Below are 23,739 nucleotides of genomic sequence, written 5' to 3'. Positions count from 1 at the left end.
TAGTGCTTCAGGTTAAGAACTTTGCTTCAGGATGAGAACAGAAATCGTGGTGCGGCAGCAGCTGGAGACCCCATTAGCTAAAGTGGTGCTCCAGGTTAAGAACAGTTTCAGGTTAAGTACGGACCTCCGGAACGAATTAAGTACTTAACCTGAGGTACCACTGTAACCCCTTCCAGTACTTCCGGGTTTCAGCGGGTGTGTAACCCGAAAAAACGCAACCTGAAGCGGCCGTAACTTAAGGTATGACTGTAGATCTGAGTTTCTAACACTGCTTCTTATGCACTTAAGAAAAGCACAGGTCCAGATTTTGGCTCCCTCCCTCCCTCCATTTTCTGCCCAGAGAGAGATGGGTGCTTGTATGTTAGTAGGTTGGTTGACGTACCCAGCCCCCCATCTCTCCTCGGAGGTCCCAGGGAGCATTTTTTTCTGCTTCGTAATGTCCAGGCTCCATGCCCAGCCCTCGGCTTTTATGGACATTGTCCGAGTGGAGGAGGAGGAGGAGGAGGAGGAGGCAGTTGAGAACAGACTCTCTCCTGCTTTCCTTTCTCTTTTGAAGCCACCAGCCCTGAGGCAAGAAGCCTTGGTGGAAATAAAATGCCAACAATCTTGGACTGTTCAGCTTTTCACAGATGAAAATAAACTCGCTGCAAGGGTAACTTGGCCCGCACATAAACAAACATGCATGCACTGTATGTGCCTGCATTATTACTCTAACTACAGCTAGAAATAGAGACAGTTGGGGGGGGAATGAATGAACTGGTTCTATTATCATAGTTTTGTTTCAACATCTTCTTGTCCCATTTCTGCTCTCCCAGTCAGAACAAACGCCGCATGCTCAAACCACCCGCCTCCTGTGATCTCCGCTGTGGTTTTGACTCTGTTCCACTATTTCCTCTGTAATTGCTGTTGGTTTCTAAGAGCAGAATAATTGTATTATTAGTGTAAACAGAGGCTCATCTTATTCCGCCTTCTTCCCATTTCCTATAGAGACCAGGAGTCAGGTGGCTGCAAGCAATCTTCCTTCCCACCCAGACATCTGATATGTAGAGGTATACACTGCAGCTGCATATGGAGGTTCCTCTTAGCAGTTTAGGCCATTTATTTAGGAGGTTTCTTACTCGCCCATAAGGTCCTAAGGTAGGTTACGGCAGTAGAATATACAGTTATAAAAAGGAGACAAAGCCATTACAGGGATACAACTGTTAGCAAAGCCACTTCAGTGATGATGCAGGTGGAGTCCAAAGTAGAAAGAAACCCTTAGACACACTTTCCTGAAGAAAACTGAACAAAGCAGCTTATAATTTGATGAGAAGTTTTGTCTTTTCTCTCAGGCCCTGCACACAGAAGGAGGTCTTTCAAGCAAGCATACAGAGGGGAAACTCCCTCACAACTGCATAGCCAATCAGAGCATGCACCACCTCAGCGGGCATCGTGCCGCCTGCCTGGTTGCTAAGCAACGCTTCCACTTGGCCCCCTCTTGGCTAGCTGACCTTCACGCTAACTCTGTTAATCCTTAGGGTTGCACACAGAACGATCCCCGTGATTGCACTTCCAAGAAAGATGAGTAAAAGAGTTCCAAATGGAACAGAACACTATAAAGCTTGATAAACAGTACAAAAAGGCACAAAGCAAAACAAAAATACATTAATTGTCAGAAAGCCTGGATCAAGAGGTATATGGCTAAAAAACCCCTACAACGAAGATGCTCTGGGGGGAGGGAGTTCCTCACTTTTGGGGCTGCCACAGAGAAAACCCTAAATCATAGCATCATAGGGTTGGAAGGGACCACAAGGGTCATCGAATCCAGCCCTCTGCAATGCAGGAATCTTTTTGCCCAAGGTGATCCTCGAACCCAGAACCCTGAGATGAAGAGTCTCATGCGTTACTGATTGAGCTACAAATGGTTCACTACACTGACTAGAACCCACAATGCTATACAGTGGTACCTCAGGTTACAGACGCTGCAGGTTTGACTCCGCTAACCCAGAAATAGTACCTTGGGTTAAGAACTTTGCTTCAGGATGAGAACAGAAATCACGCAGCAGCGGGAGGCCCCATTAGCTAAAGTGGTGCTTCAGGTTAAGAACAGTTTCAGGTTAAGAAATTAAGTTCTTAACCTGAGGTACCACTGTATACATAAATGACAGTATTGACATAGGGAAGAAGAGGTTTGAACCTCGCTGGGTCTCTGAAGGCGGCTGAATCGGCAGTAAGGCTGGTGAACTCTCCCATATCTGGATTACTTGGATTTCTGCATTGGGTGTGTGTATGTTTAATTATGTTGTTAGAGAGAGAGAGAGAAAACCCTGGGTTCTTGAATGGCTGCTGCGTAATGTGCGATGAGCTAATCTTTGTCCCAGATCTCTTGAGGTTTCCCAAATATAGTCACCTCTTGGCATCTGCCCGAGGAAAGCAGAACGGGGAAGTCATGGGTGGGCGGCTGGACGGCTGTGTTTTATGGGCAGCTGATTACATTACGCCAGGGCATGACTAGACAGGCGTACAAAGATGCTAATCTATTTGCAGGGTGTGTCAGGCGACAGGCAGAGGAATCTGATCAGGGCTGAGCCTCCTCTGTTTTCTTGAAAAGCCCATTAACATTTTGCATCCAGGTAACCCATATTGATTCTTACCCATCTCTACACATTGCTGTTACTTGGTTTTTGTTTGTTCAAGGCACTTAATATCTCAGAAGCCAGGGAGGTGGGTGGAATAAAATCCCTATTCCTTCCTTCTCCCTCGGATGACCGAAACCGGAATCATATAAGCAAAAGGGGAAACGTTGCAGAATGAGTGGTGCAAACGAGAACATTTTATTTATTCAGTTTTCCATGCATTTATTAAATGTGCACAAATGACGTGTTTGTTAAGAGAGAGGGAGCACTGGAAACGGCATTTGGGCAAGTTCCGCAAAATGAAAAGAAATAGCTTGCAAGGCAGGCTCCTGTGCTGATCCCAGATTTATGGTGTGTGCAAGCAGGACTTTCAGAGTCTTCTGAGACTCAGTGGAAAGGCAAGACTGCTTGCTCCCTACCTAGATGCATAGCTGTCAAGCGTCCCTTATTTGGTGGGACAGTCCCTTATCCCAGCGCCATGTCCCGCTGCTGTCCCTTATTGATGATCTCCCTTAAATAAGCTACTGAAGGTAATGGGGCCCTTTCTATGTCCAGCTGTCCTTTGTCAACAACAAATCGTTGCTGTTTTTTTGTGTTGAATATATGCTATATGGTAATTTATGGACCTAATAGGTATCTAAAGCCATTTGCATGCAACAAAATATGCATTTTACGAAAGTAATTGTTGATCCCTTATTTTGGCTGCTGATCCCTTATTTTTGAGGCTGCTGGTCCCTTATTTTCAAATGTGTAAGTTGACAGCTATGCCTAGATGTCTCTGGGGTGGGGATTCCTGGGTGGCCAGGCCTAATTCATCCGCATCTGCGTCTTAAACCCAAGAGTTGCCGCCGGCAACTTCCTGGCTCTGCACAGCAGAGTGTAGAGTCTTGCCTTGCCTCTTCCAACCTCCCTGTTTTCCCGGCAAATCTGGAAACATTTGCGGCTGGGAGGGTTTAGGGTGCAGAAGTCGGCCTGGGTGGTGGGGGCGAACGATCTGCTCTCCGTCTTAAGTGTTCCCAGCTCTTCCTCGCTTCCACTCCAGATGGGAGAGAGGTCGAGACCAGAAGCGCCCATTTGCAGCTAACTAAAAATACCAGTTTTGCTTCTCTCCCCTCCCCGACCCCCACGACTGTCTCCAGCTTTCGGCTGGCACGGTGCCAACAGCTGTTGAGATCTGGTTGCTGTGGCGATGGCCGTCCACATGTGTTCTGGAAGGCCGGCCGGCTGTGCCACATGTGCAAAAGATCTCTTGAGCCGGTTGCAAAATAATTGCGGCCGGCTTGCTGCCTCATCTCCAGCCTGTTTGGCAGATTAGACCCCGGAGCGTGACGAGGGATTTTGGACGTTAATTTCTCCTGCGCTGCTGAAGATGTTTCTGTCAATGGGGCTATATAAATAGTAACACCCCCCACCCCACCCGTGCTCCAATTCTCAGCATCTGCTGGTCTCCCAAAAACATTTCATAACAGCTGCAGGAGGAATTAATGTGTCCTCATCTGCTTGGAAGCGACACGGAGCGGCATGCACATTTAGAATTTTTTTTTGGGGGGGTGACTCTCTGGCTTGGCAGGGGGGGTGGATGGGAAATGGTGTCCATCTAGAAGTGCCGCAGCTCAAAGCTGGCGTAGTGCGGCAGACTTTTTTGGATGTGGGATGCTGGGCTGGAATCCTTGCCTCCGCCACAAAACCTGCGACGTGGCTTTGGGCGAGTTACCCATCTCTCAAAATAAAACATTTGCAGCAGGCGTCAAGAGAGGGATATGAGACCTGTGTGTGCACGAACTTTTAAAAAAGAGAAATATGCATTCAGGCCGTGCAGTCTTGCAAATCCAGGGACATTCTGCTCTCCCTCTGCATGATTTATGGATTTGTGCACATTAAACACATTTACACAAAGTTAATAAAAGGAAATGAATAAATGTTCTCATTTGCACAAGTTATTCTACGGCGTTTACCATTTGGCTCAATGGATTCTGGTTTCGGTCATTAGAGAGAGAAGGGAGGCGTTCTCCCTGCCTCACCACCTCCCTGGCTTCTGAGATTTCGGCAGGCATTGCCCAGGGCAAGCTTAAGACTAGAAACTTGATTTTAAAAAGAGACGGATGGGAAGCTGATGTCAGGTCGGGCGTTGCATTTTGGATAACCCAACATGGCAGGCGGTCACCATAGACAGTTTGATCTGCATTCAAAGGGCACTCACAACTCAAACACCCCAGAGTGTCTGTCAGTGCTGAATGCATGTGTGCATGAGGTGAGGAATGAGTCCAAAGGCCCTTGGTACTTGTGTCGAACCCAAGCAAAGTTTTCCTGCTATATACAGTGGTACCTCAGGTTACATACGCTTCAGGTTACAGACTCCGCTAACCCAGAAATAGTACCTCGGGTTAAGAACTTTGCTTCAGGATGAGAACAGAAATCGTGCAGCAGCGGCAGCAGGAGGCCCCATTAGCTAAAGTGGTGTTCCAGGTTAAGAACAGTTTCAGGTTAAGAACGGACCTCCGGAATGAATTAAGTACTTAACCCGAGGTACCACTGTATTTACATTTTACAAGCTGCTGTGGGAGAGTTTTGCTCTGCAAGGTGGCATCTGAAGGGCTTTTGAACAAAACAGGCAAGCAAGCCTCATTGGGACTGTCCCACGTCAGAACACCTGGAGTGGAGAGGCCCCATGTCAGAATTGTGAAACACTTGACACCGCCTCCCTGCCTGTAGAAATCTAGCATGTGGCAGGGAGCAGTTCTAAACCCAGCACCACCTCTCTGCTTGTAGAAAGCTAGCATATGACGGGCGGCAGTTCCACCCTGGCCCCCTCTTCCCTGAGAATTGCGGCGAGGCACTTCTGCTGGAGAACGAGCAGTCAGGAAGACTCGGCTAATCCATCAAGGGCAGCTTTTGGAAATGGACTCCCTGGACCTATTACAGCTTGTCCATTTTCTGCCCTCGCCTCCCTGTTGGCTTCATTCCCTGTGTTGTGCTGCCGATGCTTTTTGTAGTTGCTTTGGCTGGGCCACAGCCTCTTCTCTCTGCACTTTAGCACAAGAGGTTAGTTTCTTCCCCGGCCAGTTGCTTCATCTCAGCTCCTTGCATTGCTACATTGGCTCCCAGTACGTTTCCGAGCACAATTCAAAGTGTTGGTGCTGACCTTTAAAGCCCTAAACGGCCTCGGTCCAGTATACCTGAAGGAGCGTCTCCACCCCCATCATTCTGCCCGGACGCTGAGGTCCAGCGCCGAGGGCCTTCTGGCGGTTCCCTCATTGCGAGAAGCAAAGCTACAGGGAAACAGGCAGAGGGCCTTCTCGGTAGTGGCGCCTGCCCTGTGGAATGCCCTTCCAGCAGATGTCAAAGAGATAAACAACTACCTGACATTTAGAAGACATCTTAAGGCAGCCCTGTTCAGGGAAGTTTTTAACGTGTGATATTTTACTGTATTTTTGGTTTTTATGGAAGCCGCCCAGAGTGGCTGGGGAGGCCCAGCCAGATGGGCGGGGTATAAATAATAAATTATTATTATATTATTATTATTATTGCATCTCTTCCTGGCTTCTCTTAGAAAAGCGAGAGGCAGCCTAAACCAGCCTTTCTCAACCTGGTGCCCTCCAGATCTTTTAAGCAAGGGGTGGGCCAAGGTTTTCAGCTGGCTGTCTGCCAACTTCCTGGCCCTCCCCTCCGCCACTGTTGGGTTCCCCTCCCCAAGGTCAAAAAGGAGTAGTCTTCTACATTGGCTCCCAGTACATTTCCAAGCACAATTCAGAATGTTGGTGCTGACCTTTAAAGCCCTAAATGACCACGGCCCAGTCAGTATACCTGAAGGAGCATCTCCACCTCCATCGTTCAGCCCGGACATTGAGGTCCAGCTCTGAGGGCCTTCTGGCAGCTCCATCACTGTGAGAAGTGAGGTTACATGGGCCTTAGGCTGCTGACCCCTGGACTAGACCATGTGAAAATGAACATAATATTTTAGCTGCAGTTCTTTCATTTTCAGCTTTGTATTCTTGCTTTTGAAAGAAAGCATGCCTAGACATTCCGTTGTGGTGCCCATAACCTAGGTTTAAGACGCCATTTAGCGCCTAACTTGTCCTTGATGCCCATCAAGGGGTCCCTCCCAATGTTACAATTCTATGATGGTATGATCTCAACTATATTGCTTGTTCCAGAATGCAAGAAGGAGAAACACGCATGGTGGAAATGGAAAATGTATTCATTATGGAGTAAGGAAGAGGTTTTTCCACTGGGGTTGCCAACCTTTGGCGCCCGGAAATCTCCACGCAGTCGCCATTGGACCTGCGCCAGTAGCAAAACGAGTCTGGGGAATTTTGAACACTGCCCAGATGTTGTCGGACTACAACTCCCATCATCCCTGGCGAGCTCAGCCAATGCACAGGGATTGTGGTATTCAAAGTCCAACGACACCCAGGGTTGAAGACTTGACTGGCAGCGGCTCTCCAGAGTTTCCTTCCCAGCCCTACCTGCAGACGCCAGGGATTGAACCTGGGACCTTCTACAAGCAGAGAAGAAGCTCTGCCAAAGAGCTGCAGATTTCCCTTTAACACCTAGGAGAGCAGGAAGCTGACTCATACCAAGAAATGCCATAAGTCTTATCAAACTCAATGTTGTCTGCAAAACCAGAGGCAGGGAATCTTCTTAGGCCCAGAGAGTCAGGTCTTTATCTGTGGGCCTGCCCACCTGCCATTTGCCTGATAATGTGAGTCACCACAGTGGCCCATCTAGCTCAGTATTGTCAACACTGACTGGCAGCAGCTCTCCAGGGTTTTAGGCAGGGTCTATCTGCTTAAAAAGCAGAGACATCACCTTGCCAACAAAGGTCCTTATAGTTAAAGCTATGGCTTTCCCAATAGTGATGTATGGAAGTGAGAGCTGGACCATAAAGAAGGCTGATCGCCGAAGAATTGATGCTTTTGAATTATGGTGCTGGAGGAGACTCTTGAGAGTCCCATGGACTGCAAGAAGATCAAACCTATCCATTCTTAAGGAAATTAGCCCTGAGTGCTCACTGGAAGGACAGATCCTGAAGCTGAGACTCCAATACTTTGGCCATCTCATGAGAAGAGAAGACTCCCTGGAAAAGACCCTGATGTTGGGGAAGATGGAGGGCACAAGGAGAAGGGGACGACAGAGGACGAGATGGTTGGATAGTGTTCTCGAAGCTACCAGCATGAGTTTGACCAAACTGCGGGAGGCAGTGGAAGACAGGAGTGCCTGCCGTGCTCTGGTCCATGGGGTCACGAAGAGTCGGACACGACTAAACGACTAAAGAACAACAACAATCTCTCTCTCTCTCTCTCCCCAGCCCTGCCTAGAGATGCCAAGGACTGAACCTAGGAACTTATGTGTGCAAACTACTGAGTTTTGGCACTTCCTTAACACAAGAGGGCTGGAAACTAACTCATACTACATCCAGCTCAGTATTCCCTTCACTGACTGGCAGCAGCTTTCCAGAGTTTCAGATATGAGATGTTCTCCAACCCTATTTTGAGATGCTGAGGATTGTGGCTGAACCATTTTGCAGGCAAAGCAGACGGTCTACCGCTGATCTATGACCTTGCGCTATACAGAGCCAGGCTACTGGTCCATCTCGCTCAGCTTTCTCTACACTGGCGGGCAGTGGCTTCCTAGGGGTTCAGGAGGGGTCTTGTCCCAGCCTTACCTGCTGGGGACTGAACCTGGGACCTTCTGCATGCAAAGCAGGTGCTCTGTTGTCGAGCTATGGTTCTTCAGCTGAAATGGCTCTGCTCTCAAATAAAACTGCTAACAGATGTTGTGTCAGAGGTCTCTGTCCTTGCTTTCAGGAGCCCAACCAAATGTGGAAAAGTTGCAGTCATTTTTGCTGTTTTTCCTAAGTGCAGGAAAAATCCACTTTTCCGCTCCCACAACCCCACCCCACCCCTTTCAGCAAGAGAGCTATTCTATACAGGCTTGTAAAATTCCATGCATTAAATTTTGTTCCATCAAGGGAAAATAAAAACTCATACTCTTCCCCGTCCGCCGCCTTTTTAAAAGCCATTTATTTACCTCTTTTCAGAATCATTAACTCACTTTTCCCAGGGATCACAGTGGATCAGAAAACCAGAAAAACAGATTATTCATTGCTGAAGGTGGATAATCCCCGGAAGATAAGACTAGGATAAAACACTGTGAATGGTCATTGTGGCAGCTTTGAAGCTGGTTACTCTAACACTGTCCGAAATAAATACGCACTGCATTCAGCGTTAGCTCAGTGTAGACCCTTCACAACTAATAGGCATGACTAAGCAACCCTTCAGGCTTCTGTCTGGCCCTCCTGGCATGTGGCCCCCAGAAGCTTTCTCAGAAGGCAATGTGGCCCTCGGGCAGAAAATTGCTCTCCCCCCTTGATTAAGGGGGAGTGTCTTCCTGCCCCTGGAAAGGAGGGGAAGGGGCATCCCTCAGCCTCGGGGCCACTCTAGTAAGAGACCTGATCCATCGGAACAGGAGAGGCTATCTTGTACCAAATCAGATCATCTGTCCATCTAGCTCAGTACTGTCAACACTGACCGGCAGCAGCTCTTTCGTAGGCCTACCTGGAGTGCTGGTGGGAGTTGCAGGTCAACATATCTGGAAGGCACAGGTGGAAGAAGGCTGTGCCTGGGTTTACTGCATTTGCCTTGCTGTTTTCAATATGTCTCCCTGAGCTGGGAGGGCATAAATCACAGCACCTGGGAGCAGCTTTTGGCTCAGGGCATCACCTCCTGCATCACCTCCTCTGGCTACAGACAGGGTGGGCCCCTTCCTTGTTTTGAACTGGTTGCCAAGGCGGGAGGCCCAAACATCCCCCAACTTTCAGTCTGTGGCTAGATGCACTTTCATCGACAGTCTGCAAGCATGGGGGTGGAGTTATTCTCCCTGGTTCCTTCAGGGCCATAGATGTGCTGGCTAGGGGCTGGTTTATTAGGGTCCCCAAGGGCCACCTTATCCAACCCCCCAGCAATGCAGGAATTGCAACTGGAAAAGGAGATTGCCCCCGTTTGACCCTCACTGCAATCCTGCGAGGTAGGCTTTGCACGGGGACTTGAATCAATTTTATTTTGTTGTGGGCTGCAAAGGAGCAGCGTGTTGGAATGTTTGTGATGGGTTGGTTGCTAATCAGTGACTTTTCTTTTTCTCTCCACCCTCTCTTTCCCCTTCCCCCTTAGGTAAGAGAGATCCTGGGCCATTGTACCTGCCCATCCCAGTTCCCCATGGTCAAAGTCTCAGAGGGTAAATATAAAGTGGGAGACTCCAACGCCCTGATCTTTGTTCGAGTAAGATCTTCTACAAATACCTCTCTTTCCCTCCCCTCCTAGCTTTCCCGTCCCCTCCCCCCCAAAAAGAATAATCTCTCTGCTGGGCTCTAAACCAGTTGTTTGCAAACTGGGGTGTACACCACCACCTAGAGGGCTGTGGGATTACCTATCATGGTGCTAAGAGGCAAGGGGGCAGCAGATGTGGGGCGGCGGGGGGGCTGGAGGTGTAAATGTCTAACAGACTTTGAAATGCCCTGGATCAAGCCCGTCAACTTTGTTAAATTAATTAAATCACATAGTTTTAATTGGATTTTGAATAAAACGTGCAATTAATTGTTACTGTTTCGGATTTTATCGTGTTATTCCTTAGTGGGATGTACAAACCACAATCCTGAATAATGCTTTTGTAGGGTAGGGAGCACTGGGGATGAGTTTATGGAACCAAGGGGGGGGTGGTCTCCCCTTCCACCCCCCCCCCAAGTTTGGGGACCACTGCTCTAGACTCTGTGAGATCAGATTATTATTATTACTATTATCATTGATTGCATCTATCGGTAGCTTTATACAAAGCGTCAAAGTACAATGAGGAAAATTTAATACAGTGAGCAAGGCAAAATCCCTTAGATGCTCATCCAGTGATGTATAAGGTGATGTATAACCTTGTTACGAGACAAGCACCCTCCTAAGTAAAGGGACCCCTGACCATTAGGTCCAGTCGTGGCCGACTCTGGGGTTGCAGCACTCATCTCGCTTTATTGGCCGAGGGAGCCGGCGTACAGCTTCCGGGTCATGTGGCCAGCATGACTAAGCCGCTTCTGGCAAACCAGAGCAGCACACGCAAACGCCGTTTACCTTCCCGCCGGAGCGGTACCTATTTATCTACTTGCACTTTGACGTGCTTTCGAACTGCTGGGTTGGCAGGAGCAGGGACCGAGCAACGGGAGCTCACCTCGTTGCGGGGATTCGAACCGCCGACCTTCTGATCGGCGAGTCCTAGGCTCTGTGGTTTAACCCACAGCACCACCCGCGTCAGCCAAAACAGATGAGTACCAAGGCGTTTTCGTACGACTGTACTAAAAAACAGATCAAGGTTGAGTGATATCTGGTTTTCAACATTGTGATATATAAAGGTAAAGGTAAAGGGACCCCTGACCATTAGGTCCAGTCGTGACCAACTCTGGGGTTGCGGCGCTCATCTCGCTTTATTGGCCGAGGGAGCCGGCGCACAACTTCCGGGTCATGTGGCCAGCATGACTAAGCTGCTTCTGGCGAACCAGAGCAGTGCACAGAAACGCCGTTTACCTTCCCGCCGGAGCGGTACCTATTTATCTACTTGCACTTTGATGTGCTTTCGAACTGCTAGGTTGGCAGGAGCAGGGACCGAGCAACGGGAGCTCACCCCGTCGCGGGGATTCGAACTGCCGACCTTCTGATCGGCGAGTCCTAGGCTCTGTGGTTTAACCCACAGCACCACCCGCGTCCCAAGCACCCTCCTAGGGGGCAATTAAATCATAGAATTGGAAGCTTCTCTGAGGGTCACCTGGTCCAGCCCCCTGCAATGCAGGAATCTCAGCTAAAGCATCCATGACAGATGGCCACCCAACCTCTGCTTGAGGAATGCAAAAGACCTGATTGAAGGAAACGGTCTTAGCTTGGGACCTCAAGCCTGGCAAGGATGGCTCCAGGCCCACCTCCCTGGAAAACACCCCTGAACAGACCTGTTCTCATGTCTCCCTCCCAACCCTGTTCCAGCAGCTCACTTTGGGTCGGGTGCAAGGACCTCTGATGGACACCGCAGGGTCTGGGCTGTTTTATATTGGAGAGCCGGTCCTTGACGTTCTTTTAGTAATTTAAGGGCAATAATCTAAAACAGTGTTTCCCAATTAGGGGTCTGCAGAATGCACCCAGAGAGCCCCACCCCTTGCCTCCCCACCCCCAAACTATTTTTTTGCAATTTTTATGGCAATATCACAAAATTTATGGTCTGTTTTAGCACACCCTGATTTTTCAATACATTGGCCAATATTGGTTTTGAAATCGCACCGCCATAATGTTTTTGACCTGGCAATTCGCATCAATATAAGCAGGGCAGCCAATTTCAAGACACTGCGGATGACACTGCCGATCTGAGCTGCTTTCCCTGATGCTGAGGGGAAACAGGGCAGCTGATCGCCCTCACTTCAAGGCACCGTGGCACTGCTTTCTCCTGGCACTGAGGCGGGGCAGCTTTTCTCAGTCAGCAGGAAAGCAGCAGTCGCCACAGTGGGCATGCATCTTTGCTGGTTGCCAGTGCTGGCTGCCCCACTGACGGTGTCTTGATGGCACCCCTCATTCCATCCCACTCAAACCATTCGGTGAAGATGACTGCGCTTCCTCTCCTCCCTCCATCCCCCGGATCTCTGCGGCTGCCCCATCCCTCATCCCCACGCCCGATCTCCAATTCCAGGCATCATGATATATCTGAGTATCATGATGTTTAGCTGCTGATATATGGGACGCGGGTGGCGCTGTGGGTTAAACCACAGAGCCTAGGACTTGCCAATCAGAAGGTCAGTGGTTTGAATCCCTGTGACGGGGTGAGCTCCCATTGCTCGGTCCCTGCTCCTGCCAACTTCGAAAGCACGTCAAAGTGCAAGTAGATCAATAGGTACCACTCCGGCGGGAAGGTAAACGGTGTTTCCGTGCGCTGCTCTGGTTTGCCAGAAGCGGCTTAGTCATGCTGGCCACATGACCTGGAAGCTGTGCGCCGGCTCCCTCAGCCAATAAAGTGAGATGAGCGCCGCAACCCCAGAGTCAGCTATGACTGGACCTAATGGTCAGGGGTCCCTTTACCTTTTCCTTTATATATCACGATGTTGAAAAGCAGATATCGCTCAGCCTTGGTCTGTTTTTTAGTACAGTTGTACCTTGGATCCCAAACGCCTTGGTACTCGTCCGTTTTGGCTCCCGAACACCGCAAACCCGAAAGTGAGTGTTCCAGTTTGCGAACATTCTTTGGAAGCCGAACATACGACGCAGCTTCCGATTGGCTGCAGGAGGTTCCTGCAGCCAATCAGAAGCTGCACCTTGGTTGTCGAACGTTTTCAGAAGTCAAACGGACTTCCAGAACGGATTCCATCTGACAACTAAAGTACGACTGTATAGCTAAAATCCTTTGTTTATTAGGGCCTTCCCCCACATTTTGTTCAAAAAATTGCTTTGCAGAGGTATCAAAATTTGCAAAAGTAGGGGGTTCCATGCCTTGGCTTTTGAAAAACAGGTGGTCCTCAGTAATTAGCTAATTGGGAACCACTGATCTAAAACGCAATTACACCTGTTGCACCCCACCCAGCAATCTCCCCTCCCCTCTCCCCATGTGAGGACGCACCCTATTGATCCCACCGGCAAAACCTGCTCACCTGATGTGGGGTTTTTTTGGGTTGCCCACACAGGTGCTGAGGAACCATGTGATGGTGCGGGTCGGCGGGGGCTGGGACACCCTGGAACACTACCTGGACAAGCACGATCCGTGCCGCTGCGCCTCTTTCTGTGAGTATGGAGGACTCCGGGGACTTGTACTGACCTTTTCCAAGCAATCTGCACAAAAGTCTGATCTGGGACGCTTTAACAACATCTCTGCACAGAGTGGTACCCTGTGTGTGTGTATTGGCATGAGTTGGTATTACAAAGATCCTCAGCATCTCTAGATGTCAGGCGGCAGAGGATCCAACCGCCACGGCAGGTTGCCAGGAATGGATAAGACAAGGAAAAGAACCATGGGAGCTGTCGTTTGCCCCCACAGAGCTGCAGTTCCCAGCGCACTTAACAAGCCATACTTCCCAGGATTCTTGAAAGCTGCGTGCTTTCAATGTGTGTGTGTTTGTGTGTGTGTACATCATGAAACACCCAGCAGAGCTTTCCAAGGGAGTCATGCTTCTGAATACAGTGGTACCTTGGTTCTCAAACTTAATCTGTTCCGGAAGTCAGTTCCAAAACCAAAGCGTTCCGAAACCAAGGTGCGCTTTCCCATAGAAAGTATCGCAAAACGGATTAATCCGTTCCAGACATTCAAAAACAACCCCCAAAACAGCAATTTTACATGAATTTTACTATCTAGCGAGACCATTGATCCATGAAATGAAAGCAATAATCAATGTACTGCGCTATAAAATAAATAAGATGGTATTGTAGATGATAAAAATTAAAATTAACGTTTTTTTCTTACCTGCACTGATGATAGTCATTGTTTGGATGGGGGGCTTTTATCCGCTTCTGCAGTCACACAATCAATCAGTAGCTGAACTGGGGTCCACACAGTCAGAAAAACAAAAACTGAAAAAGCCTCAAAAACAAAAGCACAAAATAAATAGCAAGAACAAAAGCACCAAACTTAATCTGTTCCGGAAGTCCATTTAACTTCTGAAATGTTCGAAAACCAAGGTGCGGCTTCGGATTGGTGCAGGTGCCCCGGAAACAATAGCCAACGACCACATCCGACGTTTGGCTTCTGAAAAACGTTCGAAAACCGGAACACTTACTTCTGGGTTTCTGGCATTTGAGAACCAAGGCGTTTGAGAACCAAGGTACCACTACCAGTCCCTGGAAACCACGGAGGAGGGACAGAGTGCTCTTGTGCCCGGATCCTGCTCTGGGCTTCTGATTGTCCATTGTGGGGAGAGGGTGACAGGCTGAATGGGCCATGGGCCTGATCTGGCAGAAAGGCTCTTCTGATATTCGTACAGAACTTCCAGGTGCAGAGGCAGCCTAACTTGGTTCTTTGGGGCCTTTGGCCACTGTGAGGAAAGGATGGCGGACTATATCTATCAGCAGCCTCATCCTGCAGACTGCTTTTTTATGCCATCTTGGGGAACGTGTTTGCGCATAAAGATAAGCCAAGATTTCTGGATCTTTCCCAATTGGGAACCTGACTTGGCACGATCCTTGGAGGGGCTGCCTTGTTTACAAAGGCCATCCCTTGCTCTCCTGCATTGTAGCTCAGCAAGTCATGCTGTGAGCCTTCTGTTTTCCTTCCCAGGAAACTGACCCCATAGCAGCTGACTCTGAGTCTTCCTGTTGTTCAGGGAAGCGGAGAGCATGAAACTATATTAACCTCAAAACGGCTACATAATCAAGCCTGGGAACTTTCGACTTCTGAAGGTGGGGGTTTGCTGCATTCTCGCAGTGCCCCCTTGTGGCTCGTGGCCATCATAGCTTCCTTCCACACGGGTTCATTGCGCTTTGCACAAAACAGTGACCTGGAGTTACCCTGCTTGCTGTTTTTTTCTCTGCCTTCTGATTGCCTTGGATGCTGAGCCTTGCAACCCTATAGCCTAGAAACTTGACTTAAAAAAAAAAATTAAAAACAGACATTCCACTATGTTCAGTTGAAAGTACATCAGTCCAACTATAAAGGTAAAGGTAAAGGGACCCCTAACCATTAGGTCCAATTGTGGCCGACTCTGGGGTTTCGGCGCTCATCTCGCTCTATAGGCCAAGGGAGCCAGCGTACAGCTTCTGGGTCATGTGGCCAGCATGATTAAGCCGCTTCTGGTGAACCAGAGCAGCACACGGAAACACCAGAGACCGGTACCTATTTATCTACTTGCACTTTGACGTGCTTTTGAACTGCTAGGTGGGCAGGAGCAGGGATTGAGCAACGGGAGCTCACCCCATCGCAGGGATTCGAACCTCTGACCTTCTGATCGGCAAGCTCTGTGGGCTCTGTAGGCTCTGTAGTTTAACCCACAGCGCCACCCGCGTCCCTCAGTCCAACTATGTATTGGGATAAATACCTTGTGCAAGGACAGCTTGTTATCTCCCCAGTAGCATTGGTGCAAAAGCTTGTGTTCCAGATGAGATAACGGAATGGAGCAATGAGGGGTTGGGCTAGGGAGAGTCTGGTGAGACAGCCTTGTAGATCAATTAGCAAAATCTGCTAGTCCACAAGAATGTGCACAGCTGACATTAGCCGTTAGTGAGCTTTGAGAAACAAAAGACATGAGTTCACTCTCCAGGTAGCCAGGTAGTATCACAGAACTGTAGAGTTGCAAGGGACCTTAAGTTTCATCTAGTCCAAACCCCTACAATGCAGGAATCACAGCTAAAGAATCCCTGGCAGAAATTTGTATTAAATTTGTTTTAATGTGGCTGATTTGGTAAAAATATATATGGGGAAAAAATAAATAAAAATGGTTTTAGAATCCCTGACAGATCCTTGCTTGCAACCACAGAGCAGGGGAAGCTAACTTAGGAGACACAGCCAGAAATAAGCTTCCCCCCCCCCCTGTTAAGAAGGTTCACCAAATATTGGCTTGGCTAACCAGCCAGCCATTATTTGTCACCCCAGCCTGTGTTCACTGAGAGTTTGGGAGAGGGTCTTCCCTCATTGGTTCAGGGTGAGAAGAAGGTAAGAAACCTAGAGTCCTCCTGGTGCTTGGCTGGGGCAATTCCTCTTCTGTACTTGCTTGAAAACCGCAATGGACGTGAGGTAGAGATCTCACTCGCCACAGGTCTGGGAGAACTCGCCCCAGGCGATGTGGCTGTTGGCATGCATCCAAGGAAATGGGGGCAATTGGCAGGCCAGCAGCTGGCTCCAGCCCACTGACCAGCAGCCGGGCGATCTCCAGCCTTGGATCAGCATACACCATATTTTTCACTCTATTAGACGCACCGGACCATAAGATGCTCCTAGTTTTTAGGGGAGGAAAACAAGAAATAAGAAAGCAACGCAAAGCCTCCTGAGCGAAGAGGAAGCACTCCTCCCTCTTCGCTCAGGAAGCTTTGCAGGGCTATCCCTTAAGCCAGGAGAGCAAGCGGGATCAGTGTGCACCGATCCCTCTTGCCCTCCTGGCTTCAGCGAAAGCAAGCCTCCTGGCTTTCCCCCCACCTCCCGCAAGAGCCGTGCGCTCTTTAAAGGGAGCGTGGCTCTTGGGGAGTTTTCTGGGAGGTGGGGGAAGGGACAGAGCCACCTCCCGCAAAAGCCGGGGATAGTGGCGTGAAGCCTCCACAGGGCAGCGGGATGAAGGCTCCCCGCTGCCCTGCATTCACTCCGTAAGACGCACACACATTTCCCCTTACTTTTTAGGAGGGAAAAAGTGTGTCTTATAGAGTGAAAAATACGGTAACTGCGACTCGAGCCTCAGAAACCTTCAGAAACTGAGCACGCAAGCCAGCAGAGAAAATAACTCTCCACAACAGAAGGGCGGATAGAGGCTGTGTAAAGAGTATTTACAGGCATTTTATTCAGCATCAGGACAAAGGGAAAAACATGTCTTCTCTCCTTTGTGTCCAAGCAAGCAGCATAAGCAAAAGCTATACACAAACGGAAGTTCCCAGCAAGCTGTTTTCTGTGCTGGAGTGTAAACAGGCATGTGACATACAACAGTCATGCCTGTTCCTCTTCAGGTGGAAGGGAATATCTTAAGAGTGGCTTGTGGATGCTTTTCTATCCTGGGGATGGAAGACCGTTTTTGTTTCATTTTCCTCACTCGTCCTGATGTCCTCTCTCTCTCTGTTGCAGCCCACCGCCTGAACCAGACTCGGGGGCTCGGATTCTCCCCCCAGAAGACAGTGACTCCAGGCAGCCCCCAGACAGGCAGCCCCAGTGCCCAGCGCCGGGCTGAAGCCATGAGCCAGCACAAGCTCTCCGAACCCCTCCGTGGCGGGGATAAGCGGCTCTCCGCTGGAGGGGACCCGAGCCACACGAAAGGGACCCGTCCCGGACACCCGGCCAAGGGGCCTGGAGGAGACCACACCCCTCCGCGGCAGCTGCCAGGGGGTCCTTTGACCGCGAAGCACGACGGGCCGCCCTCAAGGTCCGGCCAGAGCTCTGCCAGCCCACTGAGGGGGCCCACGGTTCAGCGGGACACCAGTGACTCGCGGCTGTCCAACACCCTCAGGTAATGTAGGTTGTTTTCTGGATGGAGGAAGTTGCCTTATCCCGAGTTGTTCCCTGGGTCCAGTTAACTGGTCTACACAGACCAGCAGCAGTTCTGCAGCTTTGCCAGCCTTACCTAGTGTCAGCGGCTGGGCAGAGGAGGAATGGTGGAGACTGCCTCCCTAGACTGATTAATAATAATAATAATAATAATAATAATAATAATAATAATAATGATAATTTATTTATACCCCGCCCATCTGGCTGGACTTCCCCAGCCACTCTGGGTGGCTTCCAACCGACACCTCCCTTTCCATGGAGGTGCAGATTGCAGCTATAACAAAGGCGGCATTTTCCCATCTCCGCCAAGCTAAGCAGTTGGCTCCTTACCTCTCTCGCCCTGACCTAGCCACTGTGATCCACGCGACGGTCACCTCCAGACTGGATTATTGTAACTCGCTCTACGTGGGGCTGCCCTTAAGACTGACCCAGAAACTCCAGCGGGTGCAGAATGCTGCAACGAGACTCCTTACGGGGTCTTCGCTGCGAGATCACATTCATCCGGTGCTATATCAACTGCACTGGCTCCCGGTGGAGTACAGGATCAGGTTTAAGGTGCTGGTTTTAACCTTTAAAGCCCTATATGGCCTAGGACCCTCGTACCTACGGGACCGCCTCTCCTGGTACGCCCCACAGAGAAACTTACGGTCTTCAAATAAAAACATCTTGAAGGTCCCAGGCCACAGAGAAGTTAGGCTGGCCTCAACTAGAGCCAGGGCTTTTTCGGCTGTGGCTCCGACCTGGTGGAACACTCTGTCACAAGAGACTAGGGCCCTGCGGGACTTGACATCTTTCCGCAGGGCCTGCAAGACAGAGCTGTTCCGCCAGGCCTTTGGCCAGGGCACAGCCTGACTCCCTCCCTCGGCAATCTTCACGGAGCTCTGGCCCAATGGTGGCCAGTGGCTTGAATTTAATTAATTTTATAATGAATGATTTTAGAGTGTTGTTTGTGTTGTACTTTTGTATTTTTTATTGTTGTTAGCCGCCCTGAGCCCGGCTTCGGCTGGGGAGGGCGGGATATAAATAAAATTTTTTATTATTATTATTATTATTATTATTATTATTATTATTAAAACACAGTAATACATTAAACATTAAAAGCTTCCCTAAACAGGGATGCCTTCAGATGTCTTCTAAAAGTTTGGTAGTTGTTCTCTTTGATATCTGGTGGGAGGGCGTTCCACAGGGAGGGTGCCACTACCGAGAAGGCCCTCTGCCTGGTTCCCTGTAACTTGGCTTCTCGCAGTGAGGGAACTGCCAGAAGGCCCTCGGCGCTGGACCTCAGTGTCCGGGTAGAACGATTTATTATTTATACCCCGCCCATCTGGCTGGGTTTCCCCAGCCACTCTGGTTGGCTCCCAACCGCATATTAAAAAACATCAAACATCAAAGACTACCCTAAGCAGGGCTGCCTTCAGATAGCTTTTAAAAGTCAGGTAGTTGTTTATTTCCTTGGCATCTGATGGGAGGGCGTTCCACAGGGCGGGCGCCACTACCAAGAAGGCCCTTCCAGAGAAGAAGACAGTTCAGAATTGCAACAGGGGTTTGAGGGAGGTCGCAGCTCAGAGGCAAATGAGGGGGAAAGTTGGGAAATAATGGGAGAGGAGGAGGAGGAAGAGGAAGAACCAGGAGAGCAACAGCTGAAGGACACAGTGTCTTTAGAAAGCATTCCAGACCCACTCCCTTCTCCCAGAACCCAGCGAGCCTTGAAAGTAGGAGATCAAAGGGCTCAGAAGCAAAGGGCCCTCAGCCTCACCTGTATAACAGATGATGAATAAGGAAGTGGGAGAAAAAGGGGGTGGAGACTCACTCAAGACAACACCATTATTCCAAGAGGCTGCCTTCCCAAGCCTCTCTCTGTGAATATTGAATAAAAAGTAGGTGGTAAGAACTTTTCCTTGTCTTATCCATTCCTGGCAAACCTGCTAGTTGGTTTCTCTCCTCTAGAGATGCTGAGGATCTTTGTAATACCAACTTATGCCAATACACACACAGGGTACCACTCTGTGGTCCTGTGCAGAGATGTTGTTAGAGCATCCCAGATCAGACTTTTGTGCAGATTGCTTGGAAAAGGTCAGTACAGTCACCTGAGCCTTGGGAAGCCCATAGAGCTTTCCAAGAGTGTCGCTCGTTTGACTTCCTCCTTCGGCTCTATGCCATTCCGAAGGGAGAAGACCACCAGGCAGGAAACTGCTTTTAGTATCTCCTGGGTAAAGGGCAGCTTGGGAGCAGGACCGGGTGCAACATCACTTTCTCCACTGCTGCCCCCCTGGCAGTGGAAGGGGAACATAGCCATCATGACAGCTGTCCCCTCCGTGAACTTGCCTAGTTGTTTTTTCAAGCCATCCAACTTGGCAAGCATTGCTGTATCCAACAGCTAAACAGATGCACAAAGGCACAGAGAGCCTTAAGGTTCCTCCTCAGGGCAGCTGCAATGGAAGTCCTCTACCCTTAGGCTCCAGCTTCACTGTCATAATGATGGAAAACATAAACTGTACAACTGTTGTGGGAAAGAGCCAGCCCATGGGCCTGGGGTAGCTCAGTCAGTAGAGCATGAGACTCTTAATCTCAGGGTCGAGGGTTCAAGCCCCGTGTTGGGCAAAAGATTTCTGCATTGCAGGGGATTGGAATAGATGGCCCTTCCCACTATATAATTATATGATTCATTACAAATTATCTAATCAGACCACCTTGCCCACTAGGATGTTGTTGTTTTCTTGGAAGATGCCACCTCCTCAACCTTTCCCCAGCCTGATGCCATTTGACACCTTTCCACAATACTGAGCTGATTTCCAATTTCCAATTTTTAATATATTTTTTTAATTTAAAAATGTGGTTTCATGTATAATTGTTGTAAGCCGCTCTGACATTTATTAACTTATTTATTCATAAAAATATTTGCGTGTTGTTGTTGTTTTAAAAAAATCAAAGCGGTTTATAGCAATGAAACATAAAAACCATACAGTAAAACTATTTAAAAGGTTTAAGACAGCCACCAGTTTACCCTTGCGGAAGGATATATTCCTAATCGTAGGCCAGGGGGAATAGAAAAGCTTTCAGCAGGAGTTTAAAAGTTGCCTGCTGAATCTCTAGTGGCAGAATGTTCCACAGGACTGGGCTGATGACACTATTTGTTTTTAAATTTATTAAATTTATATTCCGCCCTTCATCAAGAGATCCCAGGGTGGTTCACAGAATGAAATACAAGCTAAAACACAAGTAAATAATTAAACTGAAACATCAAAACAATAACCACCGCCCTTGTTGTTGTCAAACGATCCTCACCAATTCAGGGAACAAACCACAACTCTTTGGCAGATGACCTCAATGCTTGAACTGGGATACAGTGGTACCTCGGGTTAAGTACTTAATTCATTCCGGAGGTCCGTTCTTAACCTGAAACTGATCTTAACCTGAAGCACCACTGTAGCTAATGGGGCCTCCTGCTGCAGCCACGCCACCGGAGCACGATTTCTATTCTCATCCTGAAGCAAAGTTCTTAACCTGAAGCACTATTTCTGGGTTAGCGGAGTCTGTAACCTGAAGCGTATGTAACCCGAGGTGCCACTGTATAAGGATTCAGCCTTTGTAAATTAGCACAAGAAACTTGAACCTGGCTTGGTCGTAGATGGGCAGCTTTTTTAAGAATGGTGTCACGGCAAGAAACTCCAGTCAACAGTCCGGCTGCCGCATTCTGCACCGTTATTGTGAATGGCATTATGGAAATCTTTTTGTATGGATAAATGCTAACGCTTCTAACCACCACAATTGCCTTTTCCCCTCCTCTCTAGGCCCCCCAGAGCCCGGCGTCTTTCTGGAGACAGCGATTCCTCCGCGTCCTCCGCGCAGAGTGGCACTTTGGGGAGGAGGCACAACGAAGATGGCGGCAGCAGCGGCCCAGCACTCAGGAAGGAGCCCGGGCGGCGGCTGGGTGAAGGGACCAGCCCTCAGGCCCACGCCAGCCCCAAGAGGCAGCCGGCCAGCCGCAGCCAGTCACGAGACCGGGTGGACTTGCCAAGGTCATCTCTGGCGCCCCGGAGGACTGAGGCGGAAGAACGCGGCCGCCCCCGGATGGCCAATGGGCACCTCAAGCCGTCCGTGCAGCAGAGCCCTCGCCCACGGGCACGAAGCCAGGGGAGGCCCAGCGGGGAGCCCACCGTTCTGGTCATCAGCCGAGGTAAGGATGGGCAGCACTCTTGGGCGCGGGCCGAAGACCCCAAGGAGAGGCCCGGGGGCTCTGGAAGAAGCACCCCCAGGACCAAGAGCCCAGCCAGGTGGGCGCCAGGGACGCCGGTGGGGTCTCGGAGCCCGGCGCTCGCCAACCGCAGGGGGTCTCTCCCCTCCACGAAAACGACAGACCCCCGGCCGCGGACGCCGCCTCCCTCGGCCTGCGGGACTCTGAGGCAGAAGCAGCCAGCTTTGGGGGGATCCCGCGGGGCCACGAGGCAGCAGCCCCGGCCTGCCGGGAGCGGGCACTCACGGCAGCCCTCAGACAGTTTAGGACGGGAGTTGGAAGAGCTGGCTCACACCTTCCGGACCCCTCTGCGCCTGGACCCCTGCCAGGAGCAGCAGCTGTTCCAGCGACTGGAGGAAGAGTTCCTGGCCAATTCCCAAATGATGGGCCTGGTGGTGGATGGGGAGCCAGAGCAGTTAGAGCCCCTGGGCCGGGCCTGCGACGGCCCCCGCCTCCTGCAAACCACCCCAGATCAAGGAGCCGCCGACTCGGCCTACTGCTCCTCCAGCTCCTCCTCGTCGTCCCTCAACTTTTTCAGCAAGTACGGCCTCCCGGGCGAGGCGAAAGACGAGCCCAAGAGGAACGCCGCCTCCCAGAGGCCGGGGGTCCCCGAAGCGGGCACTGCGGTGCCCCCCGACTTCCACAACGGCTCGGCCGACACCTGCGAGCTGTGGGACTCACCGGTGCCTCTGGAGCGAGCCACACGCTGGAGGAAGCCAGCTCTGTCCAGCTCCTCGGACGAGAGCAACTGCTACGTCTGCCTGAACGACCTGCAGGAGGTCCAGGAAGGGGCGGAGCTTCCCGAGCCTCTGACGGACAGCCCGTGGGGCGTCACGGAGGCAGCCGATACGGACCTGGACTCTCCGCTCCGCGAGGCCGCCGGGGGGTCCGCTCCCTCTGAGGAAGTTGTGCTGCGCCCGAAGTCGTCCCTCAAGAAGCCAGACCGTGTGCCTTCCATCTACAAACTCAAACTGCGCCCCATGATCAAGCCTCGCACCGACTCCCAGCCGGACAAGACCCCTTCGAAAATCCCCACGCCCCTCAGCTACAAGGCGGTGGGGGTGGGCAAGTCTCCAGCAGGGGGCGCCTCGCCCAAGGGCAGCCCTTCCAAGCGCCCTCCAGAGCAGTACCGACCCTGGGCAGCCTTCCACAACGTCTTCGCCTCCCTTGTGGAGCCTTCCCACGGCCCGGCGGAGTCCGGGGTGGCCGACGAGGGCGCCTGGGCATGAGGGGTGCCAGAGGGCAACCGGCTGCCTCCTCTCTCCTTCCTGGCTGCTTCAGTTGCCCAGCCTTCCTTCCCCCGTCCCTCGGGCACTGTTCCTTCGGTGACCTCAATATTGCTGCTGTTCTGAAAGGATTGTGTGGGTGGAGATGCCTTTAATTTCTAAGGTGGTTCTTCCATTGGGGTTTGGTTTTGAATTGTGGCTGGAGAGTGGCATGGCTTCGTAGCAAATTTGTGTGTATGTGTGTGTGTGTGAGAGAGAAGCTTTCAGGGGAAAGTCTTTGGACACTGGATAACACAGCGAGGAGCTTCTGACGTGCTCCAATATTCGCTCGCATCGGCCGTTGTAAAATTCTTTTGAGTCGGCTTTGATCGCCTTCCACTCCCCTCCCCAGTCTTCCAATTCGAGTAGCACTTTTGACCTCTAAACCTCTTGCTCCCTTCTCATTTAACCCATGCCTCAGCTTTGACCCCCTTGGGGGTGTTTTACAAAG

The 23,739-nt window shown here is 50.4% G+C and overlaps 1 protein-coding gene across 1 annotated transcript in view; it reads left to right on the top strand.

The window, feature by feature from the left end:
• GAS2L1 (growth arrest specific 2 like 1) overlaps nt 1–23,720 on the top strand; it is a 49,895-nt gene extending 26,175 nt beyond the window's left edge. The window contains exons 3-6 of the mRNA XM_053368381.1: nt 9,785–9,892; nt 13,306–13,402; nt 17,373–17,751; nt 21,581–23,720. Of these exons, the coding sequence (XP_053224356.1) occupies nt 9,785–9,892; nt 13,306–13,402; nt 17,373–17,751; nt 21,581–23,252 (2,256 nt within the window). The 3' untranslated portion in view covers nt 23,253–23,720. The remainder of the gene's footprint in view (nt 1–9,784; nt 9,893–13,305; nt 13,403–17,372; nt 17,752–21,580) is intronic.
• Nucleotides 23,721–23,739: the final 19 nt, after the last annotated feature.

The sequence above is a fragment of the Podarcis raffonei genome, chromosome 16 (genome assembly GCF_027172205.1).
Source record: "Podarcis raffonei isolate rPodRaf1 chromosome 16, rPodRaf1.pri, whole genome shotgun sequence".
In the NCBI taxonomy this organism is placed as follows: Eukaryota; Metazoa; Chordata; class Lepidosauria; order Squamata; family Lacertidae; genus Podarcis; species Podarcis raffonei.
The sequence above is the reverse complement of the archived record's forward strand: the minus strand, read 5'-3'. Positions and strand labels throughout refer to the sequence as shown.